The sequence below is a fragment of the Macaca thibetana genome, chromosome 4 (assembly GCF_024542745.1).
Source record: "Macaca thibetana thibetana isolate TM-01 chromosome 4, ASM2454274v1, whole genome shotgun sequence".
NCBI lineage: Eukaryota > Metazoa > Chordata > Mammalia > Primates > Cercopithecidae > Macaca > Macaca thibetana.
The window spans coordinates 24,309,040-24,334,863 of NC_065581.1; the positions used below are offsets into that span (position 1 = coordinate 24,309,040).

The following is a 25,824-nucleotide window of genomic DNA, read 5'->3' on the forward strand; positions in this document are numbered from 1 at the left end:
TTTGACATACCTGTGAACAGCCCCGCTCCTCAGAGTGATTTTTTCCGTGACCATTTGTAGTACATGATCCCACTGATTCAAGGCTTTTCTGGGGATAAGGAGGCGAGAAGCTGGGTTTATGAGGTCTCCATTTGCAATCAAGCTGGAAAACAGGAGGCAAACCTTCTGAAACAGCTATGCCTTGAAAACCACAACACAAATTCCAAACCAAAAGGAAACCACCAAGCCAATTTTAACTTGAAGTATAAAGGGTTTCAACTTACAAGATAGTGCAGGGCTCCTGAAGTGGTTTTCTAAAGCGAGCTGACACATTGATCCTGCTATGGATTACTGGTTTTACCTTTAAAAGCGAAGAAAAAAACCATAAATCACTAAGCTTGTATTAGCTTTTTTTTTTCTATGAGGAAAATCTACAGGTTTCTAGGGAACTGCCTGAGACTTGCTGTGCCTTTGTTAAAACCTTGCTTTTCTCGGCATTTATATAAACTCTGAGCTCTCACCCTTTAGCAATATTATAAGCCCTTAACAAAGCTCTCAAGAAAGAAAAATTTCCCTTAAGCCCTAGGCACACTGCTCATGATCTGTGCAAAAAAAAGAAAAAAGAAAAAAGAAATCATGGAGTATTACAAAAATATTAGGACAATTTTTAAACAATGCATTCTGAAAAACAACAATAAAATAATCCTATAAAATCTTGAGCTCTGAAGTGCTGTGCCTGCAGCCCAACATACTGTGTTTCATCATCTTTCCTTTCCCATTCCCATGCACCTGCTTTCTGATCCTTGGCCCCCACCAAGTGTCTGACCTCACCCTTTTCTCTTAAGACTGACACAGGCAATTTTTCCCAGGTTTCACTTTCTCCCCTATAACCCACTGAATCAGGTACACTCACACCAGCATCCTCGATTCCCGCAGCCCTTGCAGCTGGGTGGATCTGATCACCTTCGCTTCTCTTTTTGCTTCCTGGGTCCTAGCTGCTGTTAGAACCACGGGGCCGCACGAGCAGCCCTCACCTGAGAACAGCTTTCGGCATCAAGCCATCAGCTGGACCTCGGTACAGCTTGCTCAGCCAGCCCTCCACTCCTCCCACGGTTCTTTTTTTCATTTCCCACAGTGGACAGTCCAAATCCTCACCTCTCATCTCACCTCACCCCTAACCTAACCCCTAAAATCCCACTCCAGGCACACACACTCTCAGCAGGTCATTTCATTCCAAATGTCAAGAAATAGAAGCCAGTAGGAACGAAGCCCCTCAACCTTCCTTCCCTCCACCACTCACCTTATCTATATCCTCACCATTTTTCTCCTTTTCTGCCTGTCTCAGAAGAAGGAACCGTATGCCTTTATGAAGCTAACTCCACATCTTGATTTTGTCCCTGGCTGTCTCTGCTTGTTGCATTCATTTAAGACCCTCCATCTCCACCTGGTGTCTTTAATTTCCCCCTTGACCTTATGGCCCCTCTCAAGTACAGCTGCCATCTCTCTCTTCATTATTCCTATTCCAACTTCCTCCCACCCTATCCTCTCTTCAGGCTTCTGCCATCTGGTGTCCACCTTTAACACTGGAAGATAAATCCCAACTTTCAAGCATGGCCTGCAAGAACTCCCAGGACCAAGAGCCGCTTACTTGATGCCCTCATCTCCCACCAACACTCCTTCCACGCAGACTCCTCGTCATGCACTGTAGTCGAACCAGCCTGCTCCCCTCCGTTCCCAAAACATTCCCTGCATCCACGCCTTCCCTTTGCCCCTCTGGCTAAAACGCCCTCCTCATTTCTCCACCTGCTGGAATTCCATCTGCTCTTCAAGGCCCAGCTCAGGTATCACCAATCATTCCCTGCTCATTCTTCTTGCACTTTCTGTCTCAAACTGCTACAGCTACTATAGTATGGATTCTTGCACTTTGAGTTTTAGGTGATTTTACCCCATGATTTGAAAGGAAAACTTACAAATAACACTAATTTATAAAAAATAGGTAACAGTTGTGCTATATTTCATGGCAAGCACTGTACTAAGTAATTTATATGCATTATATATCTTTTAATCATCAAAACAATGTCCTGAAGTAGTATTGCTATAGTCCCAATTTACTAAAGAAACTGGAGCTTGATTAATTAATTGGCCTAAAAATCACACATAATAAGTGGTAGAGTTTTAGTGAACCTGTATCTATGAACCCCTAACTATTTGCTATGCACTTTGCTAGTTATCTTAATCAAATAGTAGCCCTAGATCATTTATGGGACTCCATTTTTGGTAGAACTTTGCCATCTCAGAGAGAAACAAGAATGAATAATTTTTCTGTGACTCTCCAGTGCCTAAAACAGTGCTTGGCAATGCCTATGAGTTGCACAATAAATGTTTGTTAAAATTTAATACTCTAGAGTACAATTTTTAAAATTTAATCACGGTAACATTTTTCATTTTAAGCACACAGGTTCTTAGCCCTATACTAACACCTAGCATCACACTAAGTGATGCTGACTTTTTAAAAAATGTTTAACAGGGCTGGGTGTGGTGGCTCATGCCTGTAATCCCAACACGTTGGAAGGCTGAGGTGGGTGGATCACCTGAGGTCAGGAGTTTGAGAAAGCCTGGCCAACATGGTGAAACCCCATCTCTACTGAAAATACAAAAATTAGCTGAGTGTGGTGGTGTGTGCCTGTAGTCCCAGTTACTCGGGAGGCTGAAGCACGAGAATTGCTTGAAACCAGGAGGCGGAGGTTGCAGTGATCTGAGATGGCACCGTTGCACTCCAGCCTAGGCAACAAAGTCAGACTCTGTCTCAAAAGAAAAAATAAAATAAAATGTTTAGCAGGTAATGCATGCACCTGAATAAAATTCAAGTGTTAAAGGGGGTGGAGAGTAAAAAAGAAGTGTTAAAGGGGATGGAGAGTAAAAAAGACGTGTCCTTCTCACTCCTGTGCCCTAATCACCAAGCTGCAGAGTTAAAAATATTCCTTCAAAGATAGTGTATACATATACATGCATATTATCTTATGTAGACAGCATATACATATAATTTTTAAACGCAGTGATGTCCTGTTTTACCCATTCTTCAGCACCTTGCTTTTTTAATTTAATAATTTATCATGAAGATTGTTTTAAATTGGTACTTACGAGTGAGGGTTATATCATTTTTTTCCCCCCTTTAGAGACAGGATGTTGCTCTGTCACCGAGGCTAGAGTGCAGTGGTGCGATCAGAGCTCACCTCAAACTCCTGGACTCAAGCATTCCTCCTTAGTGCCTTACCTAGCAATGCACTAAGCACATACGGAGGATGCTCTGTTGTTATCTCTTCAATGTGTGACTCTCTAACCATACCCATTCTTGATGGTTTAAAATCTTGTTGGATTATTGAAATAAAGGTGACAGTTAATACGTTATATAAATAAATAACTTTAAAAATCTTGTTGCGTTGTCTAAAATATGCTACTTTGCTTTAGAGCACAGATAGTTATAAACAATATATTGAAATTCATAAAAATACATGATTGTTGAAATAATTCTGTAATTTGATTCTGAGTATGTAAATTATTACTTGAATTCAATCAAACCATCTGTTTTAAATAATAATGTTTTCCTCATTCAGCACGGCAAAAATGTTTCCCAAATGTTCATGATTAACCAACTGAACTGAAAATTAATCTTAAAGTTGTATTTCCTGGAGTTACTATAATTAAAATAAATTAGTGTTTTCAGATACACTGAAAATCTGAAAAACTACTCAAAGTAGTATACCTGAATTGTAAAAGAAACAAAAAGTAAGACAATTATATAAAGTGATTCATACTTTTAAAAGCAACACGTTTTTATATAAAATGCATTTTTAGCAGGCATTTTAAGTAACAAACCACACACAAAAAAATTAAACCAAATCAACTGGGTATAAGAGGAACTTCTCCAGAGCCCTAATCATGGATAAAGGGTTGGTCAATTGGTGGTACTCTAGGGACATGATGGCTTTAGATGACGAGGAACATAATGATAAATTAGAATTTTTAAATCAGTTTTCTTATTAGCCCATACACTTCCTCTTGCACTTTAAAAATAAATGCTACTTCAGGCCGGGCGCGGTGGCTTACACCTTTAGTCCCAGCACTTTGAGAGGCCAAGGCGGGTGGATCACCTGAGGTCAGGAGTTCGAGACCAGCCATGGCCAGCACGGTGAAACCCCATCTCTACTAAAAATACAAAAATGAGCTGGGCGTGGTGGTGCGCACCTGTAATTCCAGCTACTTGGAAGCTGAGGGATGAGAATTGCTTGAACCCAGAAGGCAGTGGTTGCAGTGAGCCAAGATTGCGCCACTGCACTTCAGCCTGAGTAATAAGAGCAAAACTCCATCTCAAATAAAAGAAAGTAAAGAAAAGAAATGTTATGTGAAATATGAGGGTAATATTAAGTATCAACACTCCTAGTTTGAGGAGATGGACACCTAGAGATGGAGCATGAGGTATTCCCACTAGACCCCCGTGTACCCAAGGATGGAGTGAACAGGCTGACCAGCGTGTAATCTGTGACTATGAAACCAATCAAATGATAAGTTATCATTGCAAAATTCAAAATTTCACTTTGTACTTTGACTTTGTCATTTGGTGAAGGAATCAACACCAAGCAAAAGCAGGACACACTGATGACTGACCTCTTGCCTTGATTCTGCACTGGGCTCAACATGTCTTGAAAAACCAAATTTATCTGGATATTGAGAAGTAGGTTAGCCGAGTGAATTAGAGAGAGGAGTCATTCTGTAGCATGCTGAAGAGGCTGACAAAACCCCATTTCTAACCCCTGAGTGGAGGATGGATGGATGGATGGATGGATGGATGGATGGATGGATGGATAGATAGATAGATAGATAGGCAAAATATTTCTTAGAAATATTTCCAAAGTCAAAGGTGGCAAAAGTAACTTAACCATTCTTACCCTGCTGGAATGGGATGAGCTAGGAGTCTAGTGCAGAACTTGGATACAAATCACATGCTGTTTCCAACATATGTCTGTCTCTGACATCTTATTTAGATTTAGATTGTGTTTATGTCACAGATGACCATACAAAAATAAAATGCTTCATGTGAACCCAGTAAGTTTACGTAAGTAATTTAAGTCAAGTTCACAAATTCCGTAACAGTAGGTCAATATCACAGCTGGGTCAACATTCAAGTTAAAAGCTGGATGTATTTGTTTGCTATGAAAAATAAAACCAATAATATGAAAATTGTTCCTTTAAAAATACATATTTGGAATAACAAGATCAAGGGTGATAAACTGAGTAACTGACTAAAGGTCTGGAATTCTGAATTTTGACACTGATTGCCTAAATCCTTTCGCATGAACCAATTCAACACTTCACACCTCAATTTCTAGACCTATAAAAGTAGGAAGAATCCTGCTAAACTAGCCCAAAGGGATGCTCCATGAACTAATTAATAAAGTGGCAATATCACTCCCTGGGGCTGTAAACTGAATGCTTCTGAGAATCCATCTGCCTCAAATCTCAGCATTCACCACGTCTTGAAAACCTGGTCCAAAAAAAACGAACTTTGTCTAAGTAGTGAGGAAAGGATGCTGTTAAATGATACCATCACAAAAACCTAATGACCACGAACCTCTTGGAAGAACTGATTATACAATTTAAAAGTTCAATTTTCGATAACTTTAAAAAATACCTATCAGATTTTTGTGACTGTCCATGAGATAGACTTAGGCATTTAAAGAAAAATATGTAGTGACATTTCTTATTTGCAAAATATAAGCCAACCTACACAAAGAAGCTTAAACTCTACTTTCTTTATTGTATGGAATTAAGGAAAAGTAGGTTCTCAAAATGGTAATGTTAGAGGACACTGTTACTACTTAACAAACAGCACACAGCATCAAAGAGAACAAAATCCATTACAAAATAATGAATCAGTTTTCACCACTTTTTGATAAATGAGAAGGGCCAAAGGCTAGTAAAGGACACCAGACTAGAAAATAATTTATCTAGGAGTCAATACACCAGATACATCCAAATTATAGATTGTTCTAAAAAAGATTTTTTAAAGAATCATTTTTTTTTTCAATATCGCTATTTTTTAAATGAGAGAAAGACTGGCTAAGATGTCTGATGAGATCTGCTAGACTGAGCGGGCCCTATTTTTGAGGGGATGTGTCATAACTGACATTGGAAAGTGCCAATGTTACTTTGTTAGGATGCAAAGAAGTCTAGATGAACTAAATTCCAGAGAGGGATGAACCCTTTCTAAGTGAGAAGAAATCTTCAGCTGCTTTCATCCCCAGGGGCACAAAAGGCAGAGGAATAAACCTCCATAGACAGTCAGCCTGTGTTAGTCAGCATGACCACCACCCACGAATTATTCCCCATGGAGCCTTCTTCAAGTACACAGAAGTGTAACAAAAGCCAAGAGCAGGGCAAAAGAGCAGAGAAAGGAATCCCATGGTGTGAAAAGCTGCGTAACAGAGAGAATCTCCAGTGGTGTAAATAGCTAATAGCTGGACTAATTGTAGAGACAGATTTCTAAATCTCACCAATATTAACTCCCAAGTCCTGTTGCGCAGAAAGCAAGCCCTGATTTCACCCTCAAAGAGTTTGAAACCATTAGTAAACTAAATCTAACTAAAACTGCAGCCCAGCCTGTTCCCAGCTCAACTATCGATTATACTATAAGATCCGCTCCTTTCCCTAGCAGCCCAATAGAAGAAGGGGACATGTTTTTTTCCTGGGGATAATTCTCACCTACTTTAAATTTCTATAAGTTTTATACAAAATGTCATACAAAAGGACTAGTACACAACAAAAACTACAAAACATGTAAGTAAAGCAGAAAACATGATGACCCATTACCAAGAGAAATAAAGTCAAACCCAGAGATGATCATGATATTGAAATTAGCAAATAAGGATTTTAATATAAATGTCATAAATATGTTAACGAATTCAGTAGAAAAGGTGGAAAAAAGATAAAATATGAGGAATTTTAGCCCAGAAATTGAAACTCTAAAGAAACAAATAAAAATTCTAGAACTAAAAAACAGAATATGTGTAATGAAGAATTCATTCAATGAGCTTTTGCAGATTAGACACAATAGAACGTGCCCTGAGAAAATACCTTCCAAAAAAGGAAGTTGAAACAAAGACCTTTTTTAGACAGACAAAAGCCAAGAGAATTGACTGTTGCCAGACCCACGCTACCAAAAAATCGTAAAGGAAGCTCTTCAGATAATGAAAATAATACAAGATAGAAACATAGATCTGCACAGAAGAATAAAAGGACATTTAATGTAAATATGTGAGTACTTTTTAAAACTTAAAAAAATTAATTCATGCCTGTAATCCCAGCACTTAGGGAGGCCAAGGCGGGTGGATCACAAGGTCAGGAGTTGAAGACCAGCCTGACCAACATGGTGAAACCCCATCTCTCCTAAAAATATAAAAAATTAGCTGGGCATGGTGGCAGGCACCTGTAATCCCAGCTACTCGGGAGGCTGAGACGGGAGAATCACTTGAATTCAGGAGGTGGAAGTTGCAGTGAGCTGAGATCATGCCATTGCACTCCAGCCCAGGTGACAGTGCAATACTCTATCTCAAAAAAAAAAAAAAGAAAAGAAAAGAAAAAGTCCTACAGACTACTTTAAAACAAAAATAATGATGATGATTCATGAGATTGGTAACATACATAAAAGTAAACTATTTAATAGGAACACAAAGGTATCACTAAAGATAAATGAAATCATACTGTTGTACAGAACTGGCATAATATTATTTGAAGGCAGACTAAAATAAGTTAAGGATGCATATTGTGAGCCCTAGAGTAAGTACTGAAAACAAAATCCCAAAGAGGCATAGCTAAAAAGCCAATAGAGAGAGAAAATGAAATAGCTATTTAAATGTTTGATGAATCTATTAATAAAAAAGGCAAGAAAGAAGGAAGAAAAACAAATATTAGATGGAATAAACAAATAACATGATAAACTCGATTCTAATCATGCCAGTAATTCAGTAAATTCAAATGAACTAAAAACTCCAATTAAAGGATAGAGACAGGCAGACTGGATAAAGGAATAAGATCTAACTGTATAGCGTTTATAAGAGACACACTTTAAATATAAAGACGTGAGTAGGTCAGGCATGGTGGCCCATGCCCATAATCCCAGCACTTTGGCAGGCTAAGATGGGAGGGCTGCTTGAGCCCAGGAGTTCAGGACCAGCTTGGGCAACATAGTGAGACCCTATTTAAAAAAAAAAATTATTAAAAAAAAAGACAAAAACAAGATATGGGTAGATTAAAACTATGGAAAAAATATATCACATAAATATTAATCAAGTAAATTCAGATGTTTTTGGTCAATGCAAAATTACAAAAGAAACATAGTATCCATTTTCTTGATTAATTTTCATAGTAGATTTATATTAAAGTGTTTTTTAAACAAATATACTTTGTATACTTGGCTATATCTTATAGAACATTATATCCCATGTAATATCTGACATGCTAAAATATCTTTTTCTAGTATTGTGCTCTTTTGGATGTAAGAAAATCGAGCTCCAAAAAATTAAGCTCCAGAAAATTAAATAAGTATTGTTCATCTGAAATAGTACAGCTCCCGGGTATTTTGAGTATGTAATCTTCTATGGTATCAAAGGAAAATACTAACAGGGAATGCGTAACTGGATACTCCACCACAATTCAGCAATATGTTGTCTCTGAACCCCATCCTTCTGTGACCATTCTCAGTTTCCTATACCAACAATTCCTCCTCCTCCTCGGCTCACATTACATGTTGGTATTTCTCCCCCAGAATTCCATCTCTGCCTTCCCAGCATTTAACCCAAACACTCTCTTGGTCAAATTTATCACATGCCATGTTGTTTATGACCAACATCATTTTGCCAATGACAACCAAATCCCTATCTGTAGTCCAGATTTTCCTCCTGACACCAAATCTGTATACCTGGCTGGATATGTCTAATGCTTTTCATTAAAACTAAGATTTGTAAAAGTTTGTCTATACCTAAATAGTCATCAATTCAGCAGAGTCACTAAAACATAAGAAATTTGTTTTGCATTATTCAATTTTCATAAATCACCTGCATTTTTTTTTCAAAGCAGTTGCAAGAAAATGTTACCACAGGACACATCACTACCTCTGATGAAATCCCAGAACTCTCCCCACTCAAAATTATTTTATGTGTCCCCTTCTTACCTGCCCCCACAGCCCAAGGCCAGGTCCTCACAAATCCTCTAGCAGCTGCACCTAGCATGGTCTAACCAGGATTCCTGCCTCTAACATCTTTCCTCTCTCATCCAACTCTGTGTGAATTCATCTTCTTGAAGCACAGACCCAAACATGTGATGTCTGTATACAAACACCTATAAGAGCTGCCACTGGCTTCAGATGATATCCTCGTGTCTTAGACTTGATTATTTGAGATTATATTTGAGCTGACCCCATCCTACCACACTGTAACCCTATTTCTCCTATTACCACACTTACCATTCACTTGGCTGGATAATTTCTCTCTTCCAAAATGCAGATCATTTTGTCTGAACTTTTCGTACAATACTTTTTATAAATTTAACATATTCCCTACTGGCATCAATATTTATGTAGACAGCATATTTATTTGTTTTCTTAGTAAACAGCCTTATCTATAACCAAAAAATCTATTCTTGGTGCTTTGAATACAGAATTTGCTTAGTACATACTTTAATTAAACAACAATTAGGACACCAATTTTTGAGCATATATTATGCTCAGAACTGCATCAAATACTTTCCATATGTTACTTTGACTTTTCATGGTATCATTCTAAGGTGGTTATTTTCTAATAAATTTACAGTTGTAAAACACATCAGAATTTATAAAAGAAATAAATTTCATTTATATTCACATTTGTTCCTCAAAATAACCTTATGAAGTTACCATTACTCTAATTGTATAGATGGGAAAACATGAGCCTCCCCATCTCTCAAGGTCACTCAGTAGGTAAAGAAGCAGTCACATGCATCCACTTCTGACTTCCAAACCAGAGTTCTTCCTACTGTGCCTTGCAGCACATAGGTTCTCAAGTTCACCCAAGTCTCTCTCCCCTTGGCTACTATCAAATATTCGTCACATAAGGCTAACAGTACAATTTATGTACAACCTCATGTCAGACCTCTGAGCCCAAGCTAAGCCATCATATCCCCTGCAACCAGCACCTATGCATTCAGATGGCCTGAAGCAACTGAAGAACCACAAAAGAAGTGAAAATAGCTAGTTCCTGCCTTAACTGATGACATTCCACCATTGTGATTTGTTCCTGCCCCACCCTAACTGATCAATCGACCTTGTGACATTCCTTCTCCCGGACAATGAGTCTCAAGAGCTCCACACCAAGCACCTTGTGACCCCCACCCCTGCCCACAAAAGAAAAAAAAAAACCCTTTAACTGTAATTTTCCACTACCTACCCAAATCCTATAAAACTGCCCCACCCCTATCTCCCTTTGCTGACTCCTTTTTCAGACTCAGTTCCCCTGCACCCAGGTGATTAAAAAGCTTTATTGCTCACACAAAGCCTGTTTGGTGGTCTCTTCACAGGGATGCGCATAACACCTCAGTGCAATGAAAATTAAAATCTGTTAAATCCCAGTAACTTCTAGAAATTCCAGACTCCAGGGATGGTAGCAAAATCAGGCCAGCCACGGAAATATTTTGGAAAGAATCTCTTTACTGGCATTGTTATATAATAATATTTTTTTTTTAATTCCAATTACACTAACCAGTGAGAACCTAGTTAGAGAAGATGTCTTCAATTATAATGAATAAGCTGTCTGGAGCATTCCCAGAAGGGTCCAATTAGTTTCTACGAGCTGATGAAACCACTCATCTCTACCTGGGTCCTCTCTATTGGTCCCCATGTTGCTGTACCCAGTACAGGAGCTGATTCCCAAAGGAAGAGTTAGCGCTCATCTGTCAAGTGTGGATTATCATTCCTTATTCAGATGGCTATTTTCCTCTCAATAATGGATACCATAGCATCAGTTTGCATATTTTGCCTTTTGTACTTGATCTAAATGAATGCCTCCATTCACTGAGACAGGAAAACAATTCAAACCAAATTAACAAACAAACAGGTGATATGCTATTGAAAACAAAGCAAAGTAAAATATTTCTTTTTTAACCTAAAAGTGACCCAGAAGATAAGATACCCATCATAAGTAATACTGAAACTAGGCCTCATAAAACTTAGAAACTAGGCCTCATATAGAAAAAATTAACACCAGGTGGCTCTGGATAGGGTCCCACCCTGCCTCGATAGGGACCCACCCTGATAGGGTCCCACCCTGCCAATTCCGGGAAACAACCTCATGGGGTCCCACCCTGCCTCGAAGTTCCCGGAATCAACAACTCCAGGAAAAAAACCTCATAAGGTCCTGCTCTAACCAATTAGCATAAGACACCTTGCTCAGGCCATAGCTAGACCCAATCATTTTGCGCCTTAAGCTTTGTTTGAATTTCGTGCCATAAGCTGTGTTTGAACTTGTGTTTGCCTATATAAACAGCCTGTAACAAGCAGTTGGGGTCCCAGGGCCAACTTAGAGCTTGGGACCCTAGCGCGCTAGTAATAAATAACTCTCTGCTGTGAATCTCGTGTCGGTGATCCTTCGCGGCGATCCCTGCCCAGGAGGGAATCGACAGTTCAGTTCCAACAATACCTTCTTTGGAAAACTCTTCAATGTAAATATATATTAAATAAATGTTTAGATTGCTAAGTCTTCTCAGCAAATTTCAATGCTTCAAATCAGTTTTCATACCCAAATGTTTAAGCTATTGAAATTCTGGTTTGATTTTCTCTTTATTGTTTTCTGTGGAATGTATCACCACAGAAATATTTCCACAGATGATCCTAAGCATTCTGAATATATAATGTTAAGCCTCAAGTGTACTAACTTATTCTAAAAATAATTATTTGCAACAGGCACTTTATCCTACAAGAAAATAAATAGTACTTAAATTCTTGTTAAGGTATTCACAAGTAAATGCTCATGGGTTTCCCTAATGCTACGCTTAAGAGCATAATATGGCCCCCATAAAGTTAAAAAATAACCAATTAACTCAAGAGAATTCTCAGCAGTCACAGGAACTGCCACTAACCAAGCACTAGGGGAAAAAAAAAATAAAAGTATTTGGGGATTGTTTGTCTTTTCTTCTGTATTCTTTCTTAACTTACTACACCATACTTAGATCTCACCATTGCCATTTTTTGTTTTGTTTTATTTTCCCAAATGGGATTTTGGTTATCAAACATATCTAGGCAGTGGAATGTAAATTTTCCACTAGGAATGCAGAGCGGCTGGCAGTGTGTACATAACAATGCAAGATGAAAGTGAGCAACGCTGAGTATGCAGCGGGCAGCCCGTGTAGGTGGGTGCAGCTTCACCTGCAAGGAAATAAGTCATTTAGCCCCAGGATTCCCACTGGAGAATGTGCCAACTGTACATGATCTACATTCAGTCCTTCAGAAATACTAAGAAAGCTGGGAACCCACCAACAGATGGCAAGAAAAGGGAAGCTACCATTTTTAGCAAATATCAGTTTTTCACCCACAATGTGCTGGCTCTGTGATCTCTTCAGAGGATTCAGCAGAGGAGGACAGACGGGGTCCCCACCCTCACTGAGCTTACAGGGATGACAGACAGTAAAACGGTAAAGGGAAGAATAAGGTGGCGCAGCTTATTCAGGAGCACTGGACTGGGAGTCAGTTCCTAGCCCTGGAAGCGCAGCTCCTCACTGAGTTTCCGGAGGCAGTCACTTCACCAACCTGGGTGACTTGCATACTCAGTACAGGATGAGGGCGCTGCATTTCAGCAATCTCTCCAAGTTCTCACATTCTCCAAAAATACTCAAGTGTTATTAAAATGCAAGTTATTTTGAACAAAAGTAGAATTTTTAAAATTAAACTATTAAAAATATGAGCCAGGGTGGTGCCTTATACCTGTAATCCCAGCACTTTGGGAGACCAAGGCAGGAGAATCACTTGAAGCCCAGAGTTCAAGACCAGTCTGGGCAACATAGTGAGACCTTGTTTCTACAAAAAGGTTTAAAATTAGCTAGGTGCGGTGGCTCATGCCTGTAATCCCAGTTACTCAGGAGGCTGAGGTGGGAGGATTGCCTGAGCCTAGGCGTTCAAGGTTGAAACGAGCTATGATCATGCTACTCTATACATTCCAGTCTGGGCAACAGAGCAAGAACTTGTCTCAAAAAAAACAAAAATCAAAACAAAAAAAACACTAAAATTAAAATTAAAAATATGACTTTGTTAACCCTAAATATCAAACAATTGCTAATGCAATAGGAACCTCTAGAATGGAACAAATCATCATTATGAACATCAGTGGAATCCAATATAGGATTCTTCTCATAACTGTTTAAAAATGAACATTTACTAGGTCAGCTAGGTTTTTAATATAAGCATCTATAAACTTCAGTTTCAGTTGCTTACTAGATGCCACATTTCACAAGGCAAATGTGATAGTAATTAAATTTGAATAAGTGTCAGCGTTGGAGAAAAGTCCTGAAGATCAGAAACCCTTCCTAACATAGTCACAACTGTTCAGCAACAGACCAATGATGCTGCTAACTCGCATTGTTCTCAGTGGTTTCAAGGTAGAGAAATGTGTCCCGTCCTTAACCAAAACTATATACTAATATACTAGTGCTAAGTGCTTGAGATCTTTCCAAAGAAATATGTTTTTCTTGGAATAGGACTAAGAGCTAAATTTAAGAATCTGAGGCCGGGCACGGCGGCTCATGCCTGTAATCCCAGCACTTTGGGAGGCCGAGGCGGTGGATCACGAGGTCAGGAGATCGAGACCATCCTGGCTATCACAGTGAAACTCCATCTCCACTAAAAATACAAAAAATTAGTTGGGCGTGGTGGTGGGTGCCTGTAGTCCCAGCTACTTGGGAGGCTGAGGCAGGAGGATGGCATGAACCTGGGAGGTGGAGCTTGCAGTGAGCTGAGATGGCGCCACTGCACTCCAGCCTGGGCAACTGAGCGAGACTCCATCGCAAATAATAATAATAATAATAATAATAATCTGAGCATATTTCCCACTCAAATTAATCCAGCCTCAGCAGTTCATGTCCATTTCTCCCATTGGTAAATAACAGCTATACCTCTCTGATAGATATACTAGTGGAAGACACTTTGATTTCCAGAAACACACTTTAAGGAAAATGTTCCAGGATGAAAAATGATATTGATCTTTGCTTTTTTTTTTTTTCAAATAACCAGCCCCATAAATAGTACCAGATAACGCTTGTTTCTGTAGCTCCTTAGCAAAGCACTTGTGCCTTAAGGAACCTCCTAGAATCAAGTCATCCACACCAGCCACCAGCCTTTACTGCAGTGGTTAAGGACATCTGAAGAACCCCGATGCAGAGAAGAAAGCCTTCCATACATGATACTCCCCTTCCAAAGGAAGAGACAGGCCCTAAGAGGCACCCCACATTCTGAAATCAGAAGCTGTCTACAGTAAATCCTCGATGTACCTCATAGTTTATTTACTGTCCACAGAGAGGGCTCATTCATTCAATGACATCTATTCATTATCTACTGTATGATGGGCACTGGACTAAGTGTTGAGTATTTGTTGGTAAATAAAATAGTCAAGACCCCTGACTTCATGAAGCCCACAAAATAATAGAGAGGGTTAGTGATACACAAAAAAATAAGAAACCAAACCAAAAAAATACATAATCACAAATTATGAAAAGTGCTCTGAAAAAAATTAGCTAGTCATGAGATAAGACAGAGATGTCCAAAACCTCTGAAAAGAGAAAACTGGGCATGCCTTGGGAGCAGAAAGGAGGCTGGAGTAGCTGGAGTGCAGTAGGGAAGAGGAGAGAAGGACAGGCTGGTGGGCACAATGCAGGGCCTCCTACACCAAGGAAAGAAGGCTGAGTTTCAGCCTCGGCATAATTAGACTCCACTGCAGATATTTAGAAACATCACTCCAGCTGCCACATGGAGAAGAGACTGCAGAAAGCCAGACTGGAAGCAAGGAGACCAAAAATGAGGCTAGTGAGTTATCTAAGTCAGAGATGGTGGTAGCTTTTCCTAGGGGATGACTGAGGAAAAAAAGAAAAGTGGGTGAAGCATAGATACATGTTGGCAGTAGAAGCTGGAACTTGTTGAAAGAAGTTGGTGGCTAGTAAGCGAAGGAGACCTGGAGCAGTGAGGTGGACAGTGATGCTGTCTACTGCGACAAAGAACATTTGCACTGGCTGTGGATCCACAGTTCAGTCTTGGACAATACATTTGAGATGTCTAGGAGACCTCCAAACAGAGGTGCCATTCATGCAGGCAGGCTGGGGCTCCATGAAGTCAGGGCTAGAGACACAAATGTGAGAGTAATCAGCATATTGATCATATTTAAAGCCAAGAAAATGAAAGTGCTCAGCAAGGAAGAGAGTAGAAAGCAAAGAAACTGGTTCAGGACCAAGCTTTGGGGTTGGGTAATGGAGGAGAAAAAAATTCCAGAGGACTCAGGAGAAAAGTGGACAGGGAGGTAGGAGAGTGCAATGGCAAGGGGTAAATCAAGAGAGTGCAATATGGACTGCTACTAATGGAAATACTAAGATAAGTGAGTAAGAAACAAATGCCTAAATACTGCCAAATTCAGAGAGCTTTAAGAAAACCTAAAGTTTTACATATTCTTCAGGTTATTCAAAAATCATTTGTCCAATGCAAAGAAATTTGAGGCAAAACTACCTTACTGATAACATATTAAATTAATATATTTTTTCAAAACTCTGTAGAATTAGGTATTCAGAGGCATAAAATGTGTTATATCCTTTGACAGTAAATGTCTGCCTGATTTATCCTGATAAAATAATTAAGATGTGGAAAAAAGCTATATACCTAAAGATGACTCAAACAATGGAAATTTTCTAAATACAATTGTATTAAGTAACTTATGACATCAGCTCAATAAAACAGTATATATTGCTATCAAAAATGATGACAAAGACTATGCAAGTATGAAAAATATAAGAAAAACAATATAAGATAAAAATAATGAAAAAAACTTTCCACGGTTACAACTCTGTATATACATATATACATACACACATATGTATGTATGTGTATATATATATATAGACACAAATTTGACTTCATAAAAATAAAAAGTTATTTTTCAATGGCAAAAACACTACATATATGCACACATACATGTATACATCTGTATGTACAGATGTATGTATGGAGAAAAACTGGAAGAGAATTTTTAAAAATGAAATGCAATTGTGTGAATGTTAGACTTAGGGACAATATATTTTTCATTTTTAAAAAACTATACGTATTCTAAACTACAATTTTGATAATTTTTAAACCATAATTTTAAAAATTAATTTTAGCAGGGTAGTACTTGTGCATAGACAAATAGACCAGAGGAATAGACTAGAAAGCCCAGAAATAGACATATGGAAATGGGAAAGGAAGTACAGGTGGAAATTTAGTATATGATAAAGTTGGCATTTCAAATTACTGGAGCAAAGATAAACTTTCAATAAATGGCTCTGGGACAGTGGGGTAGCCTAGGCATCTCTGGAAAAAGATAAAATTCGATCCATATCTTATACTATAGACAAGAGTGAACTCCAAATGGAATAGTAATATAAAAGTACAAAATGAAATCATACAAGTACTAAAAGAAAACATGGGTGAATTCCTCTTTAACCTTGGTATAGACAAAGGCTTTCTAATTATGACTCCAAATCCAGAGGCAATAAGCTGGATAAATTTGACTAACACAAAAACAAAAAATTATTTTTCCATGACAAAAAAAGCACCATAAGCAAAGTCATAAGACAATTGACAAACTAGGAGAAAATATTCACAACCTAATCAGAGATAAAGCATTAATATCCTTAATGTGAAAAGAACTCTTCATACAAATAAAAAAACTCTTTATACTCTGATAGAAAAAATGAAAGGACAAGAACAGGCAATTCACCTTTTTAAAAAAATCTAAAAATCGATCTTTAGGCATGTAAAAATTGTTCGAACTTATAACTAGAGAAACGCAAATTAGAAAAACACCGAGATACCATTTCTCACCTACTATGTGGCCAACGAAAAAGTAAGGCAACATATTTGTTTTTTTTAAGACAGTAGAAACAGACACTCCCATATATTGATGATAGGAACACAAACTGGTACAAAGCTTCCAGAGGGGAATTTAGCAATGTCTAACAAAACTACATATTCCCCCATCTTTTGGCCCAGCAATGCTACTTCTACAAATCTACTCTAAATATATGCCTCCAACAAACGAGACAAAAATACATATTCACAATTTTATTCACTGTAGTATTATTTATAATTCCAAAATATTAGAAACAACCTAAATGCCCATACATAGCAGAGTGCTTAAATATAGCACATCCATACGATGGAGGGCTCTGAAGTTGCAATAAGGAGTGAGAAAGATCTTTACATGCCAATATGGAGAGGTTTCCAAGACACACTGGGTTTGTTGTTGTTGTTGTTAGTTTTTTAAGTTGTTTTTTGTATAAATTTAAGTGGTACAAGTGCATTTTTGTCACATGGATATATTGCATAGTGGTGAAGTTTGGACTTCCAGTGTTTCTATCACTGGAATAATGTACATTGTATCCGTTAAGTAATTTCTCATCACTCATCCCCTTCTGCTCCAGCATCCTTCTGAGTCTCTAATGTCTATCATTCCACATTCTATGTCCATTTGTACACATTATTTAGCTCTCACTTGTAAGTGGGAATATGCACTTCCGGTGTCTTCCTGTGTCTGAATAGTTATGCTTAAGATAATGGCCTTAAGCATAATGGCCAGTTCCATCCATGTTCCTGCAAAAGACATAATTTCATTCTTTTCAACCACTGAATAATATTTCTGTGTGTGTGTGTGTGTGTGTGTGTGTGTTATAGCACATTTTCTGTATCCAGTTATCTGTTGATGGACACTTAGGTTGAGTCCATATCTCTGCTATTGTGAATAGTGCTGAGATAAACATATGAGTGCAGGTATCTTTTTTGATGTAATGATTTATTTTCCTCTGGGTAGACACCCAGTAGTGGGATTGCCAGACTGAATGGTAGTTCTATTTTTAGTTCTTTGAGAAATCTCCATTATTTTCCACAGCAGTTGTACTGATTTACATTCCCACCAACAGTGTATAAGTATTTCCTTTTCTCTGCACCCTTGCCAACATTTGTTGTTTTTTGACTTTTAAATAATAACCATTCTGACTGGTATAAGATGATATCTCATTGTATTTTTAATTTGATGATTAGTGATGATTAGTGATGTTGAGCAGTTTTTCATATGCTTTTTAGCCATTCGTATGTCTTCTTTTGAAAAATAACTGTTCATGTCTTCTTTTCACTTTTTAATGAAATTATTTGCGGGTTTTTTTTTTTTCTTTTTTGAGTTGTTTGAGTACTTGTAAATTTAGATATTAGTCCCCTGTGGGGGACTAAATATTGCAAATATTTTCTCCCATTCTGCAGGTTGTCTGTTTACTCTGTTGATTATTTCTTTTGCTGTGTAGAAGCTTTTTAATTTAATTAAGTCCCATTTGTCTACTTTTGTTTGTTTTGTTTGTCTTTTTCTCTGGTCCTTGATTCAGAATATTTTTGTTTTTGTTGCTTGTGCTTTTGAGGTCTTAGTCATGAATTCTTTGCCTAGACCAATGTCCAGGAGAGATTTTCCCAGGACATTTTGTTAAGTGAAATATAGTAAAGTGCCAAAGAATATCTACAGTATGCTACCCTTCATATAGGTAAGGAGGGTATTTTGAAAATGTATACATGTATCTGCTCATTTGTGCAAAAGGATAGGATAAGGACAGGAAGAATAAACCAGAATCTAAGGAGAATGGTTTCCTACAGAGAATGGACAGGAAATAAGTAGAAGTAATGGGTAGTGTGTGGGTAGGAACTGAGTAGCAGAGATGGAGGGAGAGGAGCAACCCTTCTCTCAGTATATATTTTGAATAGCTTATGACTTTTAAGACCATGGCAAATAATTAAAACCAACCAAAATATAGGAGGAACACAAAATAGAAAGATACAGTAACAAATGAACCTGTGTTACAAATCAATAAATGGACGAGGAAGGAAGAAACTAACCCAAAGAGCTTGGGAAAATAGTATTCTTACTGTATACTGAAGTCTAAGGACAAAAAGAGCTGTACACAAATAGTGTATTTTAGTCAATCAAATGCTTCTCATAATAGAATAGGTTAGCAATTCTAAAACTAGTTTGTATCTACATTAAATGTAAACCAATACATAAATGTAATGTGGATAATGAGAGTAGGATTTCCTACTATTACAGAAAGAAGTTACAAATAAGGAACCGGGGCAGACTAGAATAAACCCCATGGTGCTGGAGTAGAACTGGAGGTATCACTACAAACTCAATTTTTGGGGTTTTTTTTGTTTGTTTGTTTTGGATTTTTTTTTTTTGAGAGAGCCTCGCTGTCACCCAGGCTGGAATGCTGTGATGCAGTCTTGGCTCACTGCAACCTCTGCCTCCCAGGTTCAAGCAATTCTCCTGCCTCAGCTTCCCAAGTAGCTGGGATTACAGGCACTTGCCACCACAACTGGCTAATTTTTGTATTTTTAGTAGAGACGGGGTTTCACCATGTTGGCCAGGCTGGCCTCAAAATCCTGACTTCAAGTGATCTGCCCATCTCGGCATCCTAAAGTGCTGGGATTACAGGCATGAACCACCACACTCGGCCACAAACTCAGTGTTTAAAATATCTATTTGCATATAGACATGCATAATAGATACAGAAATAACTAGATTTGTATGTATATATAGTTATATATACACATTTATTTTCTAGTTCTGTCTACTGAGAGGGCCTAAAAGCATTGAAACCTCAAGAGCAAGGAGCACCCCTAATGCCCAGATGCTGGTTTCTAAATACCATTCTCCAATAAAAGGGACTAGAGATCCTTGGAGAAACAATTTATTCCAGGGCCAGAGAAGGAAAAATACAAGCCTGGAACATCTTGTGGCACTGGAAAGTAATTAAATGCTTAAAAAAAAAAAAAAAAAAAAAAAAAGGCAGGGTCATAGGGACATATTGGAAAGACACAAAAGCCAAAAGCCAACTTGAAAGAGCCCTCAGTGGCCAAATCAAGAACAATTTAAGCAACAAAATGAATGATATTATTAGATTTTAACACCTAAAATAAATATCTAAGAATCCATACTGATGCAAATAAATGACTGAATAAATACATTAAAAAATAAATGAGAACAATTCTTCCATATAGTAGAATTCCAATTAATATGTAGAAGGAATAATGAAAATAGAAAATCACCTTTTGGTAAACACTATAGTAACAGTTACTACAGAAAAGAACCATCAATGGAGGCTAAAATGTGTGGGTGAAACTCTGAATATTAAGAAACAGTGTATTTGCATAGTCTCAAACTATCTCCCCCACAAGATGGTAATTAATGACAAAGGAAAAAATAATAGTAACTTTACAGTGGGGAAACCTGGCAGATATCACTGTAACCAACTGATCAAAGTCAATCTCACCAGTAATATGACATGTCAGCATCATGTACTGCAAGGACAAATAAAAATTAAAAATAAGAAGTTTAATTCTAAAAATAAGAGATCTCCCTTCCTCCTTTTTATCAGAGCATTTGCTTTAGAATACTAGAGTCTAAATACTTTGTCCTCTGTGTGAAATATGTATAATTCTTTTAAACACTAGATAGGCCTTTTGTCAACTTTATGACCCAGAAATGTCCCACTCAAGGACCGAGCAGTCATCTCTTTGAAACGTAAAAAGCCAAAGAGATATCACTGCTATTTCCCAGTCTCTGTGGGAGGATAGGATCCTAACTTTGCTGGGTAGGAGCCAAACTTCCTGTCATAAAGATATGAGATGTTTGTTTTTCCTTTGGATAAAAACAAATTAGCTAATACAAATGGTCACCCCAAATACCGGGTAAAGTTAGGATGAATTAATTACGTGTGATAAATGGTGCTGTCAAGTCCTCTTACTTGAAGACTAGTTTTGTTTATCTTGAAAACATGTATGTAATGAGTAGCCTCTGCTTGGCTACCTAAAAGGGTGAGATTTCTTTTTATCTTTGCAATCGTTTCATGGATTGCCTGTGATGGGTATCATATTCTGATTTAATGCTCATGTAAAAATAAAACTTCTCTTTCTCTACTACCTTTTGTGGAGAGAATTTCTGGATTTGGAAAAGACTTTTTTTTTCAATTATGTTTCCTTAACAGTGTCTTCTAATACAATGCGCTGAACAGGGAACATCACTTCCTGGTATTCTTGCTCCCTGAAGATTAAGCTCTGATTTTTTTATCTTACCCAAATTCCTATCTAAGGGGTCTGGGGAGTCATGCCCTACAAATCATAAATTCTCATCAGATGGGTTTTATTTGACCCTGCATATCGTGACTTACTTTTCAGTCTGGCTCTGGCATAACAAGGAAGAAAATCAAAATGTTTTACCCTAAAATATATTTCCTTGCCATACCTTGAAATTGCCCTGCAAAGTCTCTTGTGGGAAAAATCCACATTCTATAGGAATCTCCTTTCCCCTTTGTTTTCCTTCCTTTTTTTTCCAGATCCAGGATATAATCAGCTAAGAGCCAGGTACCAGTAAGCAATGATTTACAACCTGCTCTCTCTGAAGTCTGCTGAGAGCTTCCTCTGCACAATAAAACTTGGTCCCCACAATCCTTTGTCTTTAACCTGAACATTCCTTTCTATCGATCTCAGGTCTTTGGACAGACTCAACCAATTGTCAGGCAGAAAATGTTTAAATTTACCTACAGCCTGGAAGCCCCCACTTTGAGTTGTCCCGCCTTTCTGAACCAAACAAATGTATTTCTTTAAATGTATTTGATTGATGTCTCATGCCTTCCTAAAATATATAAAACCAAACTGTACCCCGACCACCTTGGACACATGTTCTCAGGACCTCCTGAGGGCTGTGTCTCAGGCCATGGTCACTCATATTTGGATCAGAATTAACCTCTTAACATGTTTTACAGAGTTTGACTCCTTTTGTTAACATCTCCGAAAATGAATCATTTCAACCTGATCACAAGAAAACACCAGGCATGTCCTAAATTAAAGAACCCTCTACAAAATAACTGACTTGCCAGATATGGTAGCTCACACTTATAATCCTAACACTTTGGGAGGCTGAGGCACGAGGATCACTGGAGCCCAGGACACCAAGGCTGTAGTGAGCCAAGATTATGCCACTGCACTCGAGCCTCCAGAGAAAGACTCTGTCTCAATTTAAAAATAAAAATAACTGACTTTCAAAATTGTCAAGGTCATGAAAGACTGAGGAATAGTCACAGGGTAGTTGGAAGTTTGATCGTTTTCTGCCAAAACAACCTCGTTTTGGCAGAAACTAAGGAGACAGGAACACCAAACAAAATGTGGGATTTTAGATTGGATCCTGAACCAGGAAAAAAATATCAGTGAGAAAACTGACAAAATTCTAGTAAGATCTGTAGATTAGGTAAATGTATCAATTTTAATGTTCTAGCATTGATAACTATGCTGTGGCTACATAGGACAACAACAAAGGAAATGGGTGAAGTAAGGTATACAAAGAATTCTCTGTAAGTTTGGCAACTTTTTTCTAAAATCATTTCAAAATAAAAAGTTAAATTAATATAATGCTTAATACACCTTAATGTAAATAAAATATCTAGTATATAAGAGGCCTCTCCCTGTCTTCATCTCCCTCCCCGTCTTCTCCCAATAATCAAGCACAACTATGTACTTACAATGTGATAAAAAACTACCGCCTGAGGCAACCAGCAACAGTCTCCATCCGTAACTAGACTATATTTAAGCACTTAAGCATAAACTTTTGTCATTTGATTACATTGGGTTTTGTTTTAGTTTCAAAGAAATTTGATCCTCTATTACTTCGTGAAGCAAGTTGAAAAGAACAACATAAAGTACTCAAACTAAATTTAACACTAAAGTAATTATTTATCGTACTGCTAAAACAGAGGAGAAAGTACAGTTATCCCCTGAAGATCAGTCACGGGTTTTGTCACTAATATTCAGAGGGGGGTCTTTTTTCACATACCAAGCTTATTAGCTCAGAACAGTGAGAAACAATGGCTTGTAGTTAACCAGTGAACCAAGTTTAATTGGAAAAATATTTGCATTCCCTAAGGGTAGAGCTAGGTCAAAAGAACCTCACTTCCACATGAAAACTGCACCATCCAGGAGGTCAAAGCACTTGATGTAGTTACAGAAGAATGCTCAAGGTTCAGTGAGTTTTTTTCTCAAAAAGTGTGAGAAGCTCTCAAAAAGTAACAATGGCCACAGTGATCACCCCCTTACCTAATCAGTCCACTGTAAGCTAATCTCTATCCTACTAGAATGAAACACGTCCACCTAAGAAAGGAAAATGAATGAGAGTGAAACTGTTTTAAGAAAAACACATAAAGAAATAAAATCTAGCTTGGCGCGGTGACTCACACCTGTAATCCCAGCACTTTGGGAGGTTGAGGTGGGTGGATCACAAGGTCAGGAGTTGGAGACCAGCCTGACCAACATGGTGAAACCCCCATCTCTACTACAAATACAAAAATTAGCCGGGTGTGGTGATGCGCACCTGTAATCCCGGCTACTCGGGAGGCCGAGGCAGGAGAATTGCTTGAACCCAGGAGGCGGAGGTTGCAGTGAGCCAAGATTGTGCCACTGTACTCCATCCTGAGTGACAGAGCAAAACTCTGTCTCAAAAAAAAAAAAAAAAAGAAAAGAAATCAAATCTGTATTTGGTCCATCAAGATTTGCAGAAGCAAAAGCAAAAGTTGTTTATGATACTGTGTGTGTCTCACTTAATATTTGTTAGCAAGAAAATCAAAGTCTGTTCCTTATCTGTCCCATCTTTTTCATATTTTGCCTCCTCTATCTGGATTGTTTGGGTGAGGGTAGCTCATCAAAGAGCTATGACACTTTGAGGCCAGACACAGTGGCTCACATCTGTAATCCCAACACTTTGGGAGGCCAAAGCTGAAGGCTGGCTTGAGGATAGGAGTTCAAAAACAGCCCGAGTAATATAGTAGACCCTATCTCTACAAAAAAGTTAAAAATGTAAGCAGGCATGGTGGCTCATGCCTATAGATCCAGCTACTTGGGAGGGTAAGGTGGGAGGAAAACTTGAACCCAGGTGTTCAAGGCTACAGTAAGCTATGATTGTGCCACTGTACTCCAGCTTGGATGACAGAGCAAGAGCTTGTCAAAAAGAAAAGCAAGAAAAGCAAGAAAAAGAAAGAAAGAAAGAAAGAAAGAAAGAAAGAAAGAAAGAAAGAAAGAAAGAAAGAAAGAAAGAAAGAAAGAAAGAAAGAAAGAAAGAAAGAAAGAAAGAGAAAGAAAGAAAGAAAAGAGAGACAAAGAAAAAGAGAGAGCTATGACACTTTGACATCTCAAATAGTTCAACTACATCAAAGACAGCACAAGAAGTAGAGGAAAGGATTTCACATTAAATGCAATGAAGAGTAAGGCCACGTTCATCTTACTCTCAGCCTGCCTATCACAGGGAATGCCTTGGAATCAGAGATTCCTTGAAGAGGCCCTCTCCTCTTGGAATAATCCAAAACAAGAATCTCCAGAGCTCTGTGGTCGAAACTCAAACGTCCCATCTAGGAGTGAGAGAGCACAATATCTACTTCCTCACACTTCTCCTTGGTTCTCAAATAAAAGCACTCACTTACATTTGCCATCTTTACTCTGTGAACCATTTTTATGTTACAGTAAATAAGCAAATTATGAGGTCCTCTGGGTGACAGGAAAATCAGCATGGAATGTAAGTTATTGTGCCATCTAGAGAAAATGTGAAACACTTGAAGCCTCAATTAACTGTCTTCCTTAAACAATAACCTAGATCTTGGCTCCCACTAGCAAAGACAAGTGGGGTTATTGTCTTCTCTAAGAAACTAAACGTCCCTCACATGCTTGAAAATGTCGCGAGGGAGACCTGGTAGCCCCATTTCTATGACGTTGCTCCTCAAAGAAGAATCGAAGATTTCAGTTGCATTAGCATCATCATGTTCTTAGTCCAGAAGTTTTCAGCAAACATATTCCACAAAATGTTCTGCAAGTTCAAGGTACATTTAGCAGGTGCAGTGGATTTTTGTTATGTTTTAATATAACATACTAGAGAAAATCCAGAACATTCTTCTCACTCTCTCTTCTTCATCACATTCACATCTCAGCCTATAGAGCAGAGTTTATTCCTTAGTACAATACCAAGGCCTGTTTAAAAAAAAATAAATACCATACATGTGAATGAGAAATGAGTCACATTTATTTTACCATGTCTCTGGTTTTTAAATAAAATTAAAATGTTAGGAAACCTTTTTTCAGCATTACAAACTCTCTATTCTCACTACCATAATATTTACTTGCTATTATTTCAGTTCTTCCTTCCCCACACCCATGTTGAATCCCAGACCACAAACTACTATAATTTTTCTTTATTATCAACATATGTAGCAATATAGAATTAAAATTATTGATCAAGTTTCATGCAAAGTTCCAAAACCAAAGAAAAAAAGAGAGGAAGAGAGGAGAAAAGAGAAAGAAAGGGAGAAAAATAAAACGAAGAAGGAAAGAAAGAGAGGAAGGAAAGAAAGGGAGGAAGGAAAGAAAGGGAGGAAGGAAGGAAGGAAGAAAGGAAGGAAGGAAGGAAGGAAGGAAGGAAGGAAGGAAGGAAGGAAGGAAGGAAGGAAGGAAGGAAGGAAGGAAGG

The 25,824-nt window shown here is 38.0% G+C and overlaps 2 protein-coding genes across 4 annotated transcripts in view; one reads left to right on the forward strand and one right to left on the reverse strand.

Annotated features, from left to right (window-relative positions):
- The window catches only part of ACOT13 (acyl-CoA thioesterase 13), an 812,642-nt gene that overhangs the window by 417,861 nt on the left and 368,957 nt on the right, over positions 1–25,824 (forward strand). The gene's annotated exons all lie outside the window — the stretch shown is intronic.
- DCDC2 (doublecortin domain containing 2) overlaps positions 1–25,824 on the reverse strand; it is a 194,541-nt gene that overhangs the window by 136,710 nt on the left and 32,007 nt on the right. For both annotated transcript variants that reach the window (XM_050788232.1, XM_050788231.1), the window contains exons 3-4: positions 264–340; positions 11–142 (exon numbers count right to left, since the gene is read on the reverse strand). In XM_050788232.1, coding sequence (XP_050644189.1) covers positions 11–142; positions 264–340 — 209 coding nt within the window. The remainder of the gene's footprint in view (positions 1–10; positions 143–263; positions 341–25,824) is intronic.